The following is a 19,268-nucleotide window of genomic DNA, read 5'->3' as shown; positions in this document are numbered from 1 at the left end:
CTGTTTGTATTATTAACTCTCATTTATGGAGTAACACATATATATTACATTTACAACAAAACATGCAATCATTAGAATATCTCATGCACATCGGAAATGGTATTGAACCAACACATGTTGATGATATGGTAAAAATACCCTAAGAACTAGCAATATCATGGGAAGGAGAAACCTCAATACAACACCTCATACACCAAACTTTTCCTCGATTACAATTTCATACATGGGATGCATCTTATATGGCTACACTAGCCATACTAACTCCAAAAAATGAATATGTAGAATAACTTAATGACATAATTATCGATCTATTTCCAGGAGAAGAACGTAATTTCTTGTCATTTGCTGAGGTTGAAGGAGACACATATCATTTATACCAACAAGAGTACTTGCACACTTTTTCTCTAGGAGGTTTGCCACCACATAACTTAAAAGTTAAAAAAGGATCCCCATTAATGTTGTTGCGAAACATAGACCCTAAATATGGGTTATGTATTGGGAGAAGATTACTATGTTATGGGTTCTACATGAACATGTTAGATGTTGAAATATTGACAGGTCACCATGCAGAAAAGAAAGCTTTCTTACCAAGAATTAAATATAAAACACCAAAGAGTGCATGTCTTCCCTTTGTGCTTATTAGGAAACAATTCCCTATGAGATTGAGTTTTAAAATTACTATAAATAAATCACAAGGACAAACTATACCTACTGTTGGAAGTTACCTTCCACGACATGTTTTCAGCCATGGTTAGTTATATGTTGCATTATTAAGAGGTGTTTCTCAAACTTCCACAAAAATCCTTACTAAAGAGCGAGACTTAGAAGGACAACATGGCATTTTTACCAAGAATGTTATTTATAAGGAACTTTTGTTATCTCAAAACTAGGAATTGTTTGTTTTCTTTTTCATTTGTGTCATATAAAATGTGTATATCTTCATATTCTAATTAATTATACTTCTTTTTATAACTATGATAGTAAAAATCATCATATTTATTTGATACATTGTAAATACAATAATATCTAAGGACACCTTATAGTTCAATGAAGAAATACATGTAAGTCATTTCCACAATTTCCTACCAAAAGAGGTATTATCCAATATGTGAAGTTTTTAAACTTTACTTTCCAATCTTGCAATAGTTGACATTTTCTTTGTAGAACACATAATTTGTAAACCAATGGAACACTTGGAAGGATGAACATTCACTCTCATTGGTCAGGCCAAGTGACAACAAGGTAATCAAATTAATTCATTTCTACAATAATACATGCCATGTTTACATATATCAGTATAACTATATTGTACATCATGTTTACATATATTGTTCTTCAATTGTAGATTCATCATTTGCAAATTTATTCTATTGATTGGGGGTCCAATGTGATAATTGATAAAACAAAACTTTCAAATTTAATCAAACGAGAATTACTTTCTCAAAAGACATATAGGTATTATGCACATTTAAAATTATTTAGGTTCTTTCATTATTCTTCGATTATACCACACAAAATTCGTAGTCTTTTATTCATTTATTTCCATTACCAGGACACAACAAAATTCATTACCAATTCATACTCATTATAAATGTAACACCCCATTTAATTAATAACCCTAATTAAGTCAAACAGAATAATAGAATAGCATGATCCTCGAGTATAAACATTACTCCATACAATTGTTCAAAAGAAAACAAAAGAGAAACTAGGCACACCACAATGTCAATAACAAGGTATAATAAAGTAACGACATTGTTCTAAAATAAAGCCCAAAGGCCAAATAATACACAAGGTTAGCCCTTAATGAGTTTTAGGCCTCCTACTACCCTCACCACTAGAGTCAGTACGCTCTATGTGAGACTAACTAACTCTTTAGAGTGTTAGGATGCATCCTTACCTTGAATCCTTACTAAATTATATAGATGGGGCACCACCATGAACTCCCACTAACAGGGGTCATGGAATTACGTCCCGACCAACTGAGGCACCACCTTGAGATCTCACGTAGAGGCTCATGGAATTACGCCCTAACCAATGAGGCACTACCATGAAACTATCGTGAAATTACATCCTAACCACAAACAAATCATGTTCCACCAACCAAGTAAATACTTATTATTCATATCAATCTCATGCCAACCTTTATAACCAACCTTCATTCATATTCCATGTCAAAACCATATCAAACTCATCATTCTCAATCCATGAATCAATCCATACATGCAACATGCCCAAATCATGTTAAACTCATCCATCACATATCATATATCATCTCACTAATACATAATCACCCAATTCATACTTTAAAAGTAGGATCAATACAAACATATAGCCAACATTTGAGAATAGAAAAACAACAGGACAAGACGCATTCTCGTCCAGCTTCTCGCTCAAGCAAAAAGGTCTCACTCAGGCGAGAAGGACTCTCGCTCAGGCGAGCTCCTTTTGCCTAGGCGAGAGCTCGACAAACAGGAACATTGGCCCTTTGCACTTGCTCGCTTAGGCGAGATCTCCTCGCTTGAGCGAGGCATTCTCTCGCTCAAAACGAAGCTTGGTCGTTTAAGCAACAACTCGCGCAAAGCACCTAGGCGAGCCTCTGCCAGTCTCGTCTAGGCGAGACAAGCTCGCTTGGGTGAGATTATCAGTTCTTGCCATTGTTCGTACCTGCAGCAGCCATACCTTCATACCCAAAACACATACCAGGCAGTCCACACATTCATAGTAGCATACAATCCATACAAGACAAGAAACGTGGCTGAAATAGATAGATTTACGGAAAGTACTAAAGACCCTAGCTTCCCTTACCTAGGAAATTCTGGCCAAAGACATCGACACCTAAGCCAATGAGCACAACAGCTCTAGGAGCATATTCGAGAGCTGGGAACAGCGGTACAGATTAAAATAGAGGTTATCAACGTTCACCTCTGTTGGAAATCACAAAATAGAGCTTATAAAAGAAAGGGTACAGGTTGAGAAGCAACTTACGTGGAATAAAATGGGCTTCTTCTAGCTCAATGAATAGTGGGAGCAAAACCCTGGCAGAGCTCACGTAGCAGCAAAAGGGAGATAGGATGGGAAACTATTTTTCTGAAAAGAGCAGAAAGAGGGGTTAGGGCTGGTTGAGGGGTTTTGGGCACCCTATGGTTCAGCCTTAGGCCCAACTGATTAGGGCGGGCCTCTTAAATATAAGGAGTAAAAAAAAGTGGGTCTTACATTGTCCCTAACAACAAAAATTTTCAACCTCGAAAATTCACTGATGATATATGAAGAAAACTATGTTTTCCCTATTTTCTCTGACAACCAGCACTCAGACAAGACTGATATAACAACTCCAACACCTATAGTCATCGGAAACTTTGCCTCTATGCTAAGCGATATGTGTTCATCTATGTAGATTGGTTTAGTCATTCCTCTCTAAGCAACTTCCAACCTGGAACCGTAAAACGGGAATGCTCCTTCATATCAGCCCAACCAACTTGTATATGATATAATGATTTGCCTACCCACCAGTGCAGGAAAGGTATTAGGCCGCGGTTATTTTTGCTATTCTGCCCCGGTTTTAGAACCGAAGCATATAAGACCGAGGCTAAAAAGGGTTAGTTTTTGGCTTCGGGTGTTACTCGAGGTAAAAAAATCATTTTATGCCTCGGTTCTATTGAGAACCGAAGCCATATCTCTATATTACTGCCTCGCTTCTGAAGCAATTGAGGCCTAAGACATTCAAAATATAAAATAAAAACTTCAGAAACGATACGAGTTCTGGAATGCGTCCTTCCATCAACGATTATGGTTCCTCACAAACCTCACCACCCAATCTCAATCACCTGCACAAAATCACCAAAACTGAGGAGAATTTATGGACCTTCCAATGGGACCAGAGAAACATTAAAATCTCGCAAAGAAACGTGAAGAAGCAATCTGCTGCAAAACTGGGTCAGAATTTCCGAAGAACCACTCACTCAGTGTGTGCACAATCCTCACAAAAAATAAAAATGCGAGCTTTTGTTATACGTGTAGGAACTGCACTGGTTCACGCGCTCAGCAGGAAAAGGACAGAGTGTATCTTTCGGTTTCCAGTTACACGCATAAGACAAACTTCTGCGCCGTCCCCGAACAGAGCCTGGCCGACGAGGGAATCGAGGTGGGCATCGAACGGGCCGCGGAACGTCACGGCGGTGGTTCGATTTTACCGACATACTTCTACAGACATGCGAGTGGTTCCCTCCCGCACGCGCACTCGTCGCCCTCTCTGCGTTTCGCCAAACTCGCTACGCCGTCGCAGCCAATAAGCAATCCACGCTGCGTGCAGAGAAGAAGATGGAAGAAGCATGTTATGGAGAAGGGTGAATAGAAATGAAGGAGAAGGAGAAAGAGAAGTGTTGGGTTTGATGGAAATGAGGGTTTTGTCGGTGGAAGTGGAGTTGGGGAGCGACGCCCACCGCTGGGGGGAGACATTCCCGCATGAAGGATGAAGAAGAAGCTTGGTGGGGGAGACATTCTACAACTTTAGGGTTTCTGCAAAGGAATGAAGAAATGAATTTGGGCCTAAGGCCGGCCATTTTAACGTTCTGTATATGTAGTCCCTTTTTGGCTTCGGGTGTTTTTGAACCGAGGCATATTACTTCCCTTTTTGGCTTTGGGTCTTTTTGAACCGGGGCATATTACTGCCTTTGGCACCGGTTTTTGGTGAACCGAAGGCTATAGACCTCTTTGGCTTCGGGTGTTTTCTGAACCGAGGCATAAAACTTGTCTGGAATTGTAAAAATGCCACTGCGCCATTATATGCTTCGGTTCCTGGCCAACCGAGGCATATAAGGCGATGTAAAAAGCAAATTATGCACTAGTGACCATATGCTCTCCACTACCTCTCGTAGGTTTTTATCCCAGTCTCGTGTGACTTCAAGTCTCAAACTAAAACATGTAGTTATCACTTCACATCACCTTGTCCTCTCTTTTAAGCATCACTCCACTGACTTGATCACTCTTGAATAGAGATGGCAAATAAACCCGTCCCCGTGGGTATTGCTCGAACTCGTTCCTGTTTTGACGGGGAATCCCCGCATTGATTGGGTATGGATATGGGTATGGGGAATCCCCGACTTTTTCAATTGGGTATGAGGATGGTTATGGGGATGTACATATCCCCACCATAATACCTGTCCCCGTCATATCTTCATCATCATTTAAATTATTAAAATATTCACAATTAATTAAGTAACCCTATATATATATATATTTCAATCTTTTATTTCTTATAATTATTTGGTTTGTCATGAAACGCATTCGCATCTCCAATATATTTTTCATCTTATCATAACATTTATATAATTATGTTCAAATGATGTATGTCAATTAAAAAAATTTACGTCTCATATTTGAATATTTCTATTATTTTTAATATTTTTATTTATTATATATTTTCCTTTCACATGAGTATGTTTAATACTCTCAATTTAAGTGTTTAATAGCATAAAAATTTCATTTAATAAGTAATATAAAAAAAATTCTTTACTTATTTTTACTATTTTTTGTTTCATTTGAAGAACTCTTTTGTTTTGCTAAAACAATTATTTCTCAACCATTGAGTATATATGTTGATATTTGAAAAGTGATTTTAAATGTCTAAGGTATTTTTCATCTTATCATACCCTTAATTATATATTCGTTTTCTTTTGTACGATTTCTTTCAATAGTTTCTAAGACATACATTTGTTAATTTTTTAATATTTTTATTTGTTGTTTATTTTCATCATGTAGAATACTATTTCAGTATATTTTATCTAATTATTTTTTATTTTCTAACTCATTATATCAATCATATTGTAATTTTTTACTATAAATAACTTTTATTTACTACAATATCAAAATTTAATGTAATTGCAATGAATATTTTTTATCACCATCCAACATATATTGGAGTTCAAAAGATACAATATCCATGTTAAAAAAAAATTATTATGTTTATTATTTGTTATTTGCGTCATTTTGATTAAGTAATGTATTATCATTTTTATTAGTGTATACAAAAAGATATTCATTAGAATTTAAAAAATTGAAGTAAACAAACATTTAAAATATATTTTAATTTAAATATTTGTTTTTCTTTAAATCATTTAATGTTTGTAATTTGCAAATTTAATAAATGTTTTAGTTCTCATGAAATTTTATTTGGTATTCCAATCTAAAATGTAAACAATTATAATTTATTTCAAAATATTTGATATCGAAGAAACAACCATCCTCCTAATACTGAATATTTGATAATATTATGTTTCCTTTACCGTAATTTTTTATTATTCTATAAAAATTAATTAAAATTTATATTGAACTTGTAAGGAAACGGGTATGGGTGTGGGTATGAGATTATACCCGTTACCCGGTGAGGATGGGGATGGGATAAAACGTTAATACCCGTTGGGTTTGGGGATAGGGATGAATTTTTTTTTACGGGGATGGGTATGGGATAGTAAAACCCGTCCCCGCCCCGCCCCATTGCCATCCCTGCTCTTGAGTTCTAGCCTACTGCTCCATCATCAACACTTTTGACCATTTTTATGTATAACGACACTCACACACCTTGCTTCCTTTGCTGACTTTAGCCAAGGTGCAAAGTTCACTACCAAGTTATTCCATTCCTAATTTAAAACCCTCAACTATTCCCTTCACCATATCGTTCTGGCATCCTATATTCATCTTTAATTCCCTAACTTACTACCACCACTCCACAAACCCTCAGAGCCCTAACTTCCATTGACTTCAAATTCTAGTTTGATTTATACTTAGCAACTCTAAGATACATCTCAAATTAAGTTTGCCCGATTTGGCTTTTCCCTAACCTTTTTTGAGAACTCACTCGTCCTGGTCGAATGACTAGACCAATGAAATCTCTTCACACCTTCTCCTCCCAACTTAGACACTTACTCCTCCACCAATCTTACTCTTACCTTGACAAGCTAGGAACTGGAGTTTCCTTCTGTAAGACCCACTAAATTTAAATAATTAAATAATAATTATTTAATAAATGTGGGTAGGAGAAGCCTTTATGGCATTAAATGCTAACCTTCATGATGTGGAAAAGTACTAGCTCAAGTGGTTGAGAGTACTTGGTTTATGTGAGAAGACTTGGGTTCAAGTCCTATGTATGCCATTTGTGTGTTATTAAATTTAGTATTTTCTTTTGATATGTTTGAGATGTGATAAGAGAGGATAAATTGTTAGATTTATAAATGTTATCATGAAACATGATTTGATTGAGTTAGTTGTGCACTTGAATTGCAATTATGTGGTAGTGGGTTCAAACCTTGGCTTGGACAAAATAACTTTCTTTTTGTCAAAACCCACTTTGGCAGGGATGTGAAGAGACACAAAAACCTTAGGAGGCAACTAGAAAGGGCTGAAAACCATGCTTTAATAGGGAATCAATAGACTTAAATTTGTTTTTTTATGAATTTTCGTTTTGCTACCATTAACTCTAATTAAGGCTTGATTAAGAGACCAAGTAAGGGAGAGAGAGAGAGAGAGAGAGAAAGTTAGTGAGCCTGCCACTGAAGCATAGAGTGAGGGAGAAGGAAGTGTTGCAAGGTGGAAGAACAAAGGGGTTAGTGCGACTCAAGGAAGGATTCAAGTTTTAGCAAATTGAGTTGAGAATCCAGGTTAGGGGAGTTCCTACTTCTTGTTTTAATTTTAATTTTGTGTAATCGTAATGTTCCAAGAGTGTGGGATTGCATATTCTAATTTTAATGTGCCAAGAATCCAGTCGCGTTTTTGGAATTTTCTAAAAATTGTTTGGCAGTCACACGCGACTCGTCAGGCGACATAAGCTTCAGACCCAGTTTTCTGGGGTTTCTTCATGAATCGCTTGGCGGTAGAGGATGATCTATCAGGCGACACGAACTGGGATGGATCATTTTTTACTTGCTTTGAGTTTTGTGTTATCCGTAATGCTGTCAGAATGACCTATATGCGTGAATAAGAATTGTTATGGATGAAATTGACTACGTTAATATCTATATGTTGATTGTAAGAGTATTGCATGAAATTGGGGAAATCAGGGTTTCTATTGGGGTTGAGAATGAATAAGCATGCTCTAGGTCTATGATTGGCGCTTTGGTTTTAGTGAAAAGAGATAAAATGTATGAAGTAAGAACTTTTTATGGTGTGTGCAATTGAAACTGTAACGATGTAATGATGGATGTTGAATTGGGTTTGTTTTAGGTCACGAAGGGGAGGGAGAGATATGGAAGAAACCAGATTGTTATGCTCCGCCTAGCAGCACCTAGATTGCCGCCAGACAACACACTAGGACAGAGGATGTCTCGAGTGGACTGTGCGAGTTACGTGCGTTAGGGTCTCGCGGATGATATTCTGCATGATTTGGGTTGATTGGTAGGGAGTTATTCATTTAAAACAAGTGGGGGAGTACATTACCATGCCTATAAGGGAGAGGGGAATGGAATCAAATGCATGAAATAATATAAAGGTGTTAGTAGTCAGAATGTGATGAATTGAATGTGTTGAAATGTAATTATATGTTCGCTGGAGTGTTGATCTATTTTGGAGATCATAGGTATAAATTGGTAAAATGAAGTAGTCATGATTGTTTACTTTTTATACACGTATAAAGCACAACTTGAATGATGAAAAACTGTTGTGGAATGTAATTATTGAAATGAAGCGTGTGAAAGTGCAAATTGGTTTTATAAACATGCCTGAATGAATGAAATTGATGTACATATATTGACAATTTTGTATGGTTAAGGTGTATGTACTATATTGACAATTTTGAGGCATGTTTCAACTAGAAACCAAAGGGGAATAAATTGGACATGAAAATACTTGATTTGAGCATGAGTTATATTGGATTTATTGAGTTCTGTTTTATGTATATTGTCTGGAATATTATGATTGAATTTAAGTATGATGCATTGTATGTTTGGCGTCTCTTAAGACTTGATGGAAATCCCAAAAACTAGTAGCTTGCGCTACTGGTATGGCGCCCGACGGCGCGTGGCGAGCCGCTAGGCGATCGGTTCCTAAAATAGTGGACGCGCCTGGCGCCTGGCGGCAGAAGGTGTCCCGCCAGGCGGTGACGGAGCGACAGGGTTACTGTTTGGCACTTGGCGCTTGGCGGTGTGAGATGCCCGCCAAGCGGTCTGGAACCAGGTTCCGCCTAGCGATGCGAGAGGCGCGTCAGGCTGTTCTAGTGCAGAGTTGGTGCACGAGGATGATTTTTACACAGCTTTAGGTGACGTTCATGATGTGATGCTTTGGCTGGGGGCCTAGTTATGAGTGTATCTTGTGTTGGGGTAACACGTGGCCACCCTAGGTTGTAGCCTGGTGGTTTAGGAAGTCTAGTGGAGTGTGCGAGTTGTGGCTCGTACGACGAGGTTTTGGATGATTATCCTTTTCAATGCATCTGATAGAGTTTTGGTAGTCTGGGAACAACTATGGACTTATGTTTGTTTTGGGGAACTCCACTTGGTGTTGCGGTGAGAGGCCGTGGCAAAGTTATTCCCACATGTGGACTGTTAGGTGGTGGCCTGTAGTCGGAGGGGCGAGTAGACACTCGTGCAGCCAAGATTGATCTTTGATCTCACCTAAAGGGTACAGAAATAATAGAAGTCTAATGCAAGTGTTGGAAGTTGAAGAGCTAAGGAAAAGAGGAATGCTAACACATGTTATAAATTTGAGATGTTAGATTTATTGTCTTATTTTGGTTGGTTTATTTAAATGAGCTCACCCTATCTGTGTGTGTTTGGCGATGATCATGTAACTTGTTACATGAGAGCAGATGTTGATGCAGGTGAGCATGTAGATGCAAAGAGACGAACTGGGGATCACTTGCGGATTTTCACTAGTTTTATTTTGGCAGACTATGGATCCATTGTATTAGTTTTAATAAACATTTATACTTGTAATACTGTAACGCCGTGAATTTTTCTTTTTTTTTGGTTTGGCGTGTTGGAATAATTGATTTAAATTTTCCCGCGTTTTGGGAAGTTGTTGAAAATAAGTGAAGTTGTTTTATTATATTTATTTTTATTTATTTTAATAAGTAATTTTCGGCTAGGATGTTACACCTTCTTTGGCTAAGCACCTACTCTTACTTTCTCAATTCTAGGTTGGCACCTTAACTTGAAATCACAACTCAAACCATCTCTTACTTCACTTGCTTGACCTCCCCTGAGTAACCCCACAATTTTGCCCTTGAAAGATCACTGAACTAGAGTCCTTCACAGGTAAACAATGATTTTTATTTATTATTTATGCATAAATTCAATTACTACATAATATTTCTATTATTTGCATAATATGTTACCAAAAATATTTACTTTTTATAAATTGCAGGGAAGTTGAAATACATCCTAAATGTCAATCTTTATTTGGGCTCCCAATGAAAGAAAAGTTTGAGAATGTAAATCTATGATACTTTCATGTACTATTTTTTTTCTACATCATGTATGTAATAAAGATATATTTCACTTTGTTAACGAATGTAAATTTATTGTATACATGGACTTTAAATTTTACACACCTACTAAAATAATTTGTATATTAATAAACAAGTATCATTGTCTCGATCACATATACCACTTGGGATGTAAAAAAAAATCATATCTGCGAGTATCCGTGGATAAAATCCGCAATGGGTAGGAAATGGATATTGAAAGTGGATACCTGCGGTTAACGGGTATTTTTTTATACTCGCATGTTAATGAGGCTGGTACGGGTAGTATCCATACCCATGGATACATGTACCTGCTATACTCTAATTTAAATTAAAAAAAATTAAAAAAATGATTAAAATATTAACACATTGATTTTTAATGGGTTACTTTTTATCAATTGGTTTTAAAAAATCTTCATTTATTTTTTATCAATGACTTTTAATATTATTTATTTTATGTTTGGAATTTTCAAATCTTGTACACTTTTAAATTTTTGAACGATCAATAATTTCTTCTTTTATTCATTTTTATTTGTATACTAGCTTTTTTTTTAGAGTTTTATAATTTTTTTATATAATTTAAATTGTCATTATTAAGGAAAAAATATATTCAATTATGATATTATAATTATAGATGGATAACAATAAATAATAAAATATTATTAAATTATGAAATTATAAATTTAGGTTCATAACAATAAATAATGAAATATAATAGTGACATTTATAAATGTTGTAACATAATATAAATTATGGTATTTTTAAGTGTCACTGTTTTCATTAAATTTTTTTTTCCTAAATAAATAATGTTATTTTTAATTGTCTATGATTACCTCTTCAAAACACCACTTCATATATAAAGTGGCCTTTGGTGCCACATTTCACTTCAAAACATCATATTATATTTACTTTATGGCGGCATGAATTATTGCGTTTCTGAAAAACATCATGTACATAAGTAAAAATATTTAAAAAACATCATAATATAAAAAATTAAAGGCCACACTTGTAGTGGTTCGACAACTTGTAGTCATCAACTCTTGCATGGAGTCTTCGGTCCTATCCATTTGACCAAAAAGTTTGTACTGGAGAAGTCTAAAATCTGGATACTCCTTACATAATATTTTTCTCTTGTTAGTAATACCTAACATTTTGTTTGGATATTCTTTAATTTTCTCAAAGCATTTTATCCTTTGCAACTCAAACCCGTTGTCAAATTTAGTACTTTCATACCTCAAATCTTCACGTTTTTTTCTTATATTTTTCTTTTAAGTAATACTAAATTTTTTTGGGTGACTATAGGATCCTGATCTTGATGAAGATCATTTGTTAAACAATAATAAATAAATATTACTTCTTTATCGTTTTTCTTTTGCATTTGAATTTAGGCTATGGTGGAACTTTTAAGCAACAGATCAATGGTGTCATCCTCCTCCAAGACTTCTTATAAATCTAGTTCCTTTGTATAAGTTTACATTCTTACCAATTAGATCATAAATTTCACCATCATATAGTAAAATAATGGCTCGTGAGAAATTTTCTTTCATTCTATATATAAATCGCATATGAATGATGAATCTTGATATCAATGTTAGAATATGTTTTTGGGAATATGAGAGATACAAGAGATAAACAAAAGGTTGTTTTTTATTTTATTCACACACTCTACTATATATGAGCATAACATCACAAAATATCATATATTTGCAATATTTCAATTTTATGTCATAAAATCTAAATAATAAGTACATATATTTTCATATTTCCTAAAAACTAATTTAAATAAAACATATTAAACAAATATTCTCGACAATATCTTACTAGAACTCGAATTACAATTTTTTTTTATAAATCTAAAGAGTGAAAATTTCTTTTTCTCAAGCATTTTCTTCATGTTATTTGATTCATCAAATATTAGATAGATAGCTGTGTTCTTGATTAACAATCCATGACCAAAACTCACAAAAATCTCCACCTTGTCTCCAGATCCTAAATTTGACATTATGCCATGCCAATCTTCATCGTTAAAGGAGATTACTGTGTCATGCTTGTGCATATGCAATGTGCACTTCGTGTAATTAACAATTAAGACAGTAGTAAATTCTGGTTCAATGATTTTAGGGGTTGATAAATAAAAAACACACAAAGCCATACCCTTCAGGTCACGATTTTGAGGGACAGTAAAAGATACAGAACGTCCCTCACCCATATGGGCCAACCAATAAGGATCATTGTCACCTGGGAGAGAAACATCACACAACTCACTGCTTACCTGTGTTAAGATAAAAAAGCATAGTCACTAATGTTGCTATTTGAATTGTCTTTTGTAATCATTATTTTGTCATTAAAAGTTACAAAGAGGGCATTTTTAATTAAACAAAAATGTAATACATAATAAAAATATACCAATAGTAATTAATCCAAACAAATCTGATTAATAGTGTGCATATATGACCACCATGTCTTTAGGGATTTAAAATGCATTTATGTTTTTGTATTGCTTCTTTTATATTTCTACGATGATTGGGAACATAATAATCGTGAAGCAATAAAAATGGAAATAAATTTCCCTAGTAGTAAGCATAGTGACTTGGTTAGTTGAATACTAAAATCAGATTCTTCTAGATTAAGTTATGCCGCAATAGAGTTGAATGTGCTATGTTTTAGTACTGTAGTTTCTATTATATACTTCAATGGGATTATTTTGAGTTCTCTTAACTAATAGCTAAATGATGGTCAAGGTAATAAACAATGGGAAAGCTAGAGAAGAACCTCAGATAAGATATCGTTGGCAGCATTGAAGAATTCATTGTATCTTCCAACACCAATCAAAGAAAACCTTAAGTGCTCCTTTGAAATTCCAGATTCTGTAATATTTGCAAAATAGTCGACCATAATATTTTTTACTTGCTTTGATAGTTGAAACTCGGTGTCACATTGCACCAAAACACTTCGAAGATTTTCTAGGCTGCTAAGCAATGGCACGATATCGTCCCAACTATTATGCTCCATATCCATGCAAAACGAATGAATATAAGATATGGGATTCATTGTTGGCACCATCCAATAACGAAGGATAGAAGGAAAAATATTATCTGTCAATCTCTCAAAACCAAGTAGAGATATATATCCCATGCTTTCTGAGCTTACAATTGACAAGGGCACTTGTTTCACAGCTATATTTTCTGATATCAGAGTTATCAATGATTTCATTTGCACTATATCTGTTTCTCTTAGGTCAATCTTCGAACAACCGGAGAGAATGAGAGTTCTCAAAGATTTCAACTTATATATCTCTTCCGGGAGATTGCTTAGACTTATACAGTCTTTCAAATTTAGTAGTGTAAGGTTACATAGACATCCAATAGAATGATGTATTTCATGCAATCTGGAACAATCTTTTAGAATGAGCTGTTCAAGATTAGGTAGTCGTGAAAAGTCAGGTGTTTCTGTCAAGTACACGGAGTGACTAAGGTTAAGGACTTTTAATGACCTCAAAACCTACACCAAGAGAGTTTTTTTGACGGATATTAGTGACGAAAAGAAAAAAATATATAAGCAAGTTTACAATTTTATTTTAATTAAGCTTTGTGTTTTAATAAAAAAATGCTCGTAACGAAACCTGGGGTTCTTTCCAGACTAGTCGGAGAAGACTTCGTTTCAAATCAATCGCTACTACCTCATGCAAATAAAAGTTATGTAGGTATTCTGAAGAAAACCCATGCAAACTGATCCATCTCAATTTCGGAGAAAGGTACTCAGAATTTACAGCCAGTTGTTCGAAGCAATCTCTTCTGGCTGAACACAATTTCAGACAATATCCCTCGATGGCTTCTGTCCTCTGGGGAAAAGAGCAAAGTATACCAAATGTGTTACACAGGAAAATATTTCCAAGACAAGTTTCAAAATCATATGTAAAGAATGTTCTTACTCTATTATCTGACAGTAATACATATTCCGCTTCCTCTTCAATGCCCCGTCGACTGTTCTTCCCAATTTCAAAATCACGAACAATTTTTCTTCCCATTTCGTGTAGCAAAGGATGCATTCCAAATTTGTTGTTTTTTTTAACTTTTATGAGGTTACGTTGTATGAGAACTCTTATTCCACTATCAGCGTCTACCCCACAGCCATATAGGATCTTCACAGCATAGGCCCTACCCTTACCAACAAAGAGACAGCATACATCAAGGAATAAGTCCTTTTCCAAGTGATTGTGTAAATAGTCGTAGCTTATCTTCAATTTCTGTTGAACATCGTTCTGGGGAATTTTCGCTAATTTAAACAATACATTATTCCATTCTTCTTTCGTCCTTTCAAATAAACAACTTCCAATGACTTCAAGAACTAGAGGCAGTCCTCCACAATAAGCAACTATTCTTCTTGCAAGAAAATTGTATTCTTCATCTGGTTTTGCTTCTCTAAATGCGTGCCAACTAAGAAGCTCAAGGGACTGATTTGAGTTCAAAAGATTTATCCGAAAAATAGAATCAACACGACGTATCCCCAGTAGGTGTTCATGTCTTGTTGTAATTATTATTACAGTTCCTTTATCGAACCATGCACGATTTTCCCATAGGTCTAATAATGGATCATAGTCATTTATATTGTCAAGTACAATCAACACCCTTTTTCGAAGAAGCCTTGCCCGAATCATACTTGTTCCCATCTCAACGCTATGTATCTCCACCTTTGTTTTTAACACTTCTGAAAGAAGTTGTTCTTGTAAATGAACATACCCTCTCGTTTGACTAACTTGTGCAATATCTTCAACGAAACTTTTCTGCTTGAATCTATCATGAATTTGATGGTAGATGGCTTTGGCAATGGTGGTTTTACCAGATCCTTCCATCCCACATATCGCTATCGTACAAACTTCTGCAGATTTATTTTTGATAGTTTGAATCACATCTTCCACTTGGGATTGTAATCCAACGGGAAATTTAGTAGCGGACAAGACTGGTAAATTAAGAACGCTTTTAACAATTTCCTCCACTAGTTCAGCATCACTCCTTCAAGTAGAATTGCAGTTATAGAAGTCATGCAATACAAAAATTACAGTACAAGTTTAAAATATGGTTATTGAGTAAGTGAGTTAGTGAGTGATTTACCTATAATTGCTCTCATCCCATCCAAAGAAATCTGCAGCTTTTCTCAGTGCGTGGCTCCACCTGGACATGCCATGCTCCAATTGTTGTGCTGAAAATGTTTGTTGTGCAGTTGCTTTGAAAGATTTTCCAAAATGACCCTTCTGAAGACGTACATCAGACGGCTGAATTTCGTAGTATACCGGCAGAAATTGTCGGCAATAAGTTTCATGCCATTTGATGATTTGTTGAAGCTGATGAAGGCACCAAGCGGATTGAGAGTAGGTTGTGGTGAAAACAACTATTGCTACCCGACAATTATTCAGAATAGGTTCTTGGATGTGTTTTGGCGTCACTGGCACTGCATTATTGTGATGAAGGAAAGTGGTGAATCCAACAGAGGAGAGAGCAGAATCGAGATGAGAAACAAATTTCCTACGGATGTCGTCTCCGGTAAAGTTGATGAGGACATCGTACATAGGTTGGGATTTGGATGATGAAGACGGAGATTCCATGGATGGAGAGATAGATTATCAGTCCAGACACAAAACGATTCAAATTAGGCGGAAGATTAATATTTCTTTATAGTCGTGGAAACGCGTTAAGACCTAACAAAAAATAATGATAATATCGGAATCTAAAAATTTAAACCATTCTTGGTTTAGTACTTAATCATAACATGAATTGTAAACAATTATTTACAATGAGACAAAAGCAATTACTGAAATTTTATACTACATTTCAAATGCATCTTGCACTTGTTGCCTTTCCATTAAACCATATTTAGGGTTAAATAATGTTTCCCCTAATTTATCTATTTGTACTTGTATGCATGTAATTTATTATTTTTTTCGTCACACTAGTTACAAAACTTCTGAACTGACGGACGTTGATAACTTCAAACTGATGTGATTAAATTTAAGGTCAACATTGACATAGTCACATAAATTAAAACAAAAGCTAAAAATATATTGGCAAGCACTAAAAATATACATGACTTAAAGCAAAAGCTATCGTATATGGAGGAACAAAAATATGGATATACTTTTCATCGCACCTCACCTCTTTTTTTATAAATTTTTTTTCTTAAATTTTCTAATTGATCCTGACTTTGACAAGAGAAAACGACTTGTATGGAATTTCGAATATAATATGACAGTAAAGATGCAAATGATATCTAAAAAAAAATACCCGTTTTTTGAGCTGTCTATTATATATGCAAAATTTAATGAAAAAGACATATAATATAAAAGACACCAATATTAACATTTTAGGAGAAAACTTACATACATTATTAGTATATTGTACCAATCAAAATGGAATTTAAAGAATACCAAACTATCGAGATAAAATTTGAGATAATAGAACATAATACCAATAATTTTTTTATTGGCAAAGAATACTTATATTTCGAATAAAGTATTTGGGATCCCCAACCCTGGTATACTTTGTATTCAATCTTTGTTTCGGCTAATGACCCACCAAATCAACCATACACACATAATCATATTCCATAACCCTTCCTTTCTATATCCACCAGTGGCATATCTCCCAACTATACCCAACCATCATTATTATCTAATTAGATTAGATCACAAAATAAGCACAAATTATATAATAGGACAAGTTTGTGTTAACTTTTACGCAGCAGAGAGAATACACAGTAGGGTTTAAAGTGATCAATGTATATTCAAAACTGAATTGCATCTCATACACAGAGTATGGTGCTTTATATAGCAGCACGCTTGAGAGAAACAGAATACAACAGACAAAACTGACAGTGCCTTTTTATTAACTAACAAGCCTGACATGTATTTGACTTAATTTCCTAACACTCCTCCTTAAGTCAAACTGGCTTTGATATTCATAATGCCAACTACATCTTTTAGCCAACGAAGCCTCTCTGTTCTAAAGGCTTTGGTGAATAGATATGGTAGTTGCAACTCAGATGTACAATGCTCAACCTTGAGTTTCTGAAATCGACGTAGGGATATATATCCAATGCTTTCTGAGTTTACAATTGAAAAAGGCACTTCTTTCATAGCTTTATTCTCAGCAGCTAGAGTTATCAGGGATTTCATTTGCACCATATTTGTTTCCATTAGGAGAATCTTCGAACAACCAGAAAGAATGAGAGATTTTAAAGATTTCAATTTCCTTATCTCCTTAGGGAGATATCTTAGACCTGTACAGTCCTTCAAATTTAGCAGTATAAGATTTCTGAGAAATCCAATAGAATGGTGCAGTTCGTGCAATCCTGGACAATCTTTGAGAATGAGACGTTCAAGACGTGGTAGTCCGATAAGTCAGGGGTTTGTGTTAAATTCTTGGAGTGACTAAGATTAAGAACTTTTAGCCACATTAAAAACTACAGCAAGATAAGCAAGATAGTTTATTTGACAAATATTAGAGATGAAATAGTAAAGGGAGGCTTTGGATAGGTATTTTGAAGAAAACCCTTGCAAATTGATCCATCTCACTTTCTTCCCCTGTCGTTTAAAGACAAAAGAAAAGCCAATGCATTGAACATAAGAAAGCAAACACTTAACAGAAGTCCAAAACCATATATAAAGATTGTTCTTACTGTATTATTTGTCAATACATATTCTGAGTCATCAAACAGTCGACGCTTCATCCAAAATTCCCCTTGTATATATTTATGAATAATTTCTCTTCCCATGTCTTGTAACAAATGATGCATTCTAAGTTCGTTGTGTTAGGTTTTTAAAGGAGGGGGTTTCACTGGGGAGAACAACACCAATGAGATCTGAGCCCAACCACATAAGACACTGACACCACTCTCAACCCAAAACCTTAAGGCAATGGGGTTATGGGTCTTGATTCTTATATAGTGCTCTACTTTCTCATTTCTGGTCAATGTGGGACTTAGACTCACACTTGGATTTCTAACAATCTCCCCCTCAAGGGTGAGTCCCTTCAACCACATTGGTACACTCCCCCTCCAGCGGAAGCTGCCCAACCACGAGTACTCCTTTTCTGTACCGCCGTTATTCTTAACGGGTCACGCTTTACCTGACCAACACTGTCAGGAAGACTTTCGATACTAGGACCATACTGCACTCGTCTGAGCCGGTATTAACCATCGGCTCTGATACCACTTGTTAGGTTTTTAAAGGAGGGGGTTTCACTGGGGAGAACAACACCAATGAGATCTGAGCCCAACCACATAAGACATTGATACCACTCTGATGGGGAAAACAACAACAAACAATATACCAGAGAATGCAGCGGATATAATTTCCCCTAACTTGCAAGAATCTATGAGGAGCAATAATCAAAGAGCAACAATAATAAATCACCAAAAGCACAAATAAAGGCACCAAGATTTTTAACGTGGAAAACCCCTCAAATCAAGGGTAAAAACCACGAGTCGTCCAGACCAAAGAAATAGCTCCACTATGATCAACAAGAGTACAAAAGAGTCTCAATCAATAGCACAAATTAGTGCCAACATCCAACCAAATAACAAAGCAACAAAGCTTTCAAATAGAGAAGAACAAGAGGGGAAAACCTCTACAAATCACTGCTGCAGTGCGAAATTAATATCTCCCAACTCAGACCTCGTATCAAAGATCCGACCGGTCAGAATGAAGAGCAATGAGTTCCGAACCTGCTGTAAAAATTTCAGCCCGATCCAACGGGGAACGAATCCGCAGCGCCGAATTTACTGCGACAGCTCTATGAAAAACGTGAACAGAATTTTCTCTCTA

General features: G+C 35.5%; 1 protein-coding gene across 1 annotated transcript; it reads right to left on the bottom strand.

Annotated features, from left to right (window-relative positions):
• Positions 1-12,222: 12,222 nt before the first annotated feature.
• Positions 12,223-16,087, bottom strand: LOC114166620 (TMV resistance protein N-like). Its single transcript, XM_028051372.1, has 5 exons — positions 15,562-16,087; positions 14,382-15,462; positions 14,073-14,291; positions 13,223-13,951; positions 12,223-12,722 (listed from the first exon to the last, which is right to left on the bottom strand). The coding sequence occupies exons 1-5, from the start codon at positions 16,050-16,052 to the stop codon at positions 12,243-12,245; spliced, it is 3,000 nt and encodes a 999-aa protein (XP_027907173.1). The 5' UTR covers positions 16,053-16,087; the 3' UTR covers positions 12,223-12,242.
• Between the last annotated feature and the right edge of the window lie 3,181 nt (positions 16,088-19,268).

The sequence above is a fragment of the Vigna unguiculata genome, chromosome 10, assembly GCF_004118075.2.
Source record: "Vigna unguiculata cultivar IT97K-499-35 chromosome 10, ASM411807v1, whole genome shotgun sequence".
In the NCBI taxonomy this organism is placed as follows: Eukaryota; Viridiplantae; Streptophyta; class Magnoliopsida; order Fabales; family Fabaceae; genus Vigna; species Vigna unguiculata.
This window is presented reverse-complemented; position numbering and strand designations above follow the sequence as displayed.

Excerpts from the sequence above, each read along its gene's own strand:
- LOC114166620 (XM_028051372.1), bottom strand. The coding sequence starts at position 16,052 with ATGGAATCTCCGTCTTCATCATCCAAATCCCAACCTATGTACGATGTC. Across the intron at positions 15,463-15,561 it reads TGGGATGAGAGCAATTATAG|GAGTGATGCTGAACTAGTGG; the intron begins GTAAATCACTCA and ends TTCTACTTGAAG. Across the intron at positions 12,723-13,222 it reads CCAACGATATCTTATCTGAG|GTAAGCAGTGAGTTGTGTGA; the intron begins GTTCTTCTCTAG and ends ATCTTAACACAG.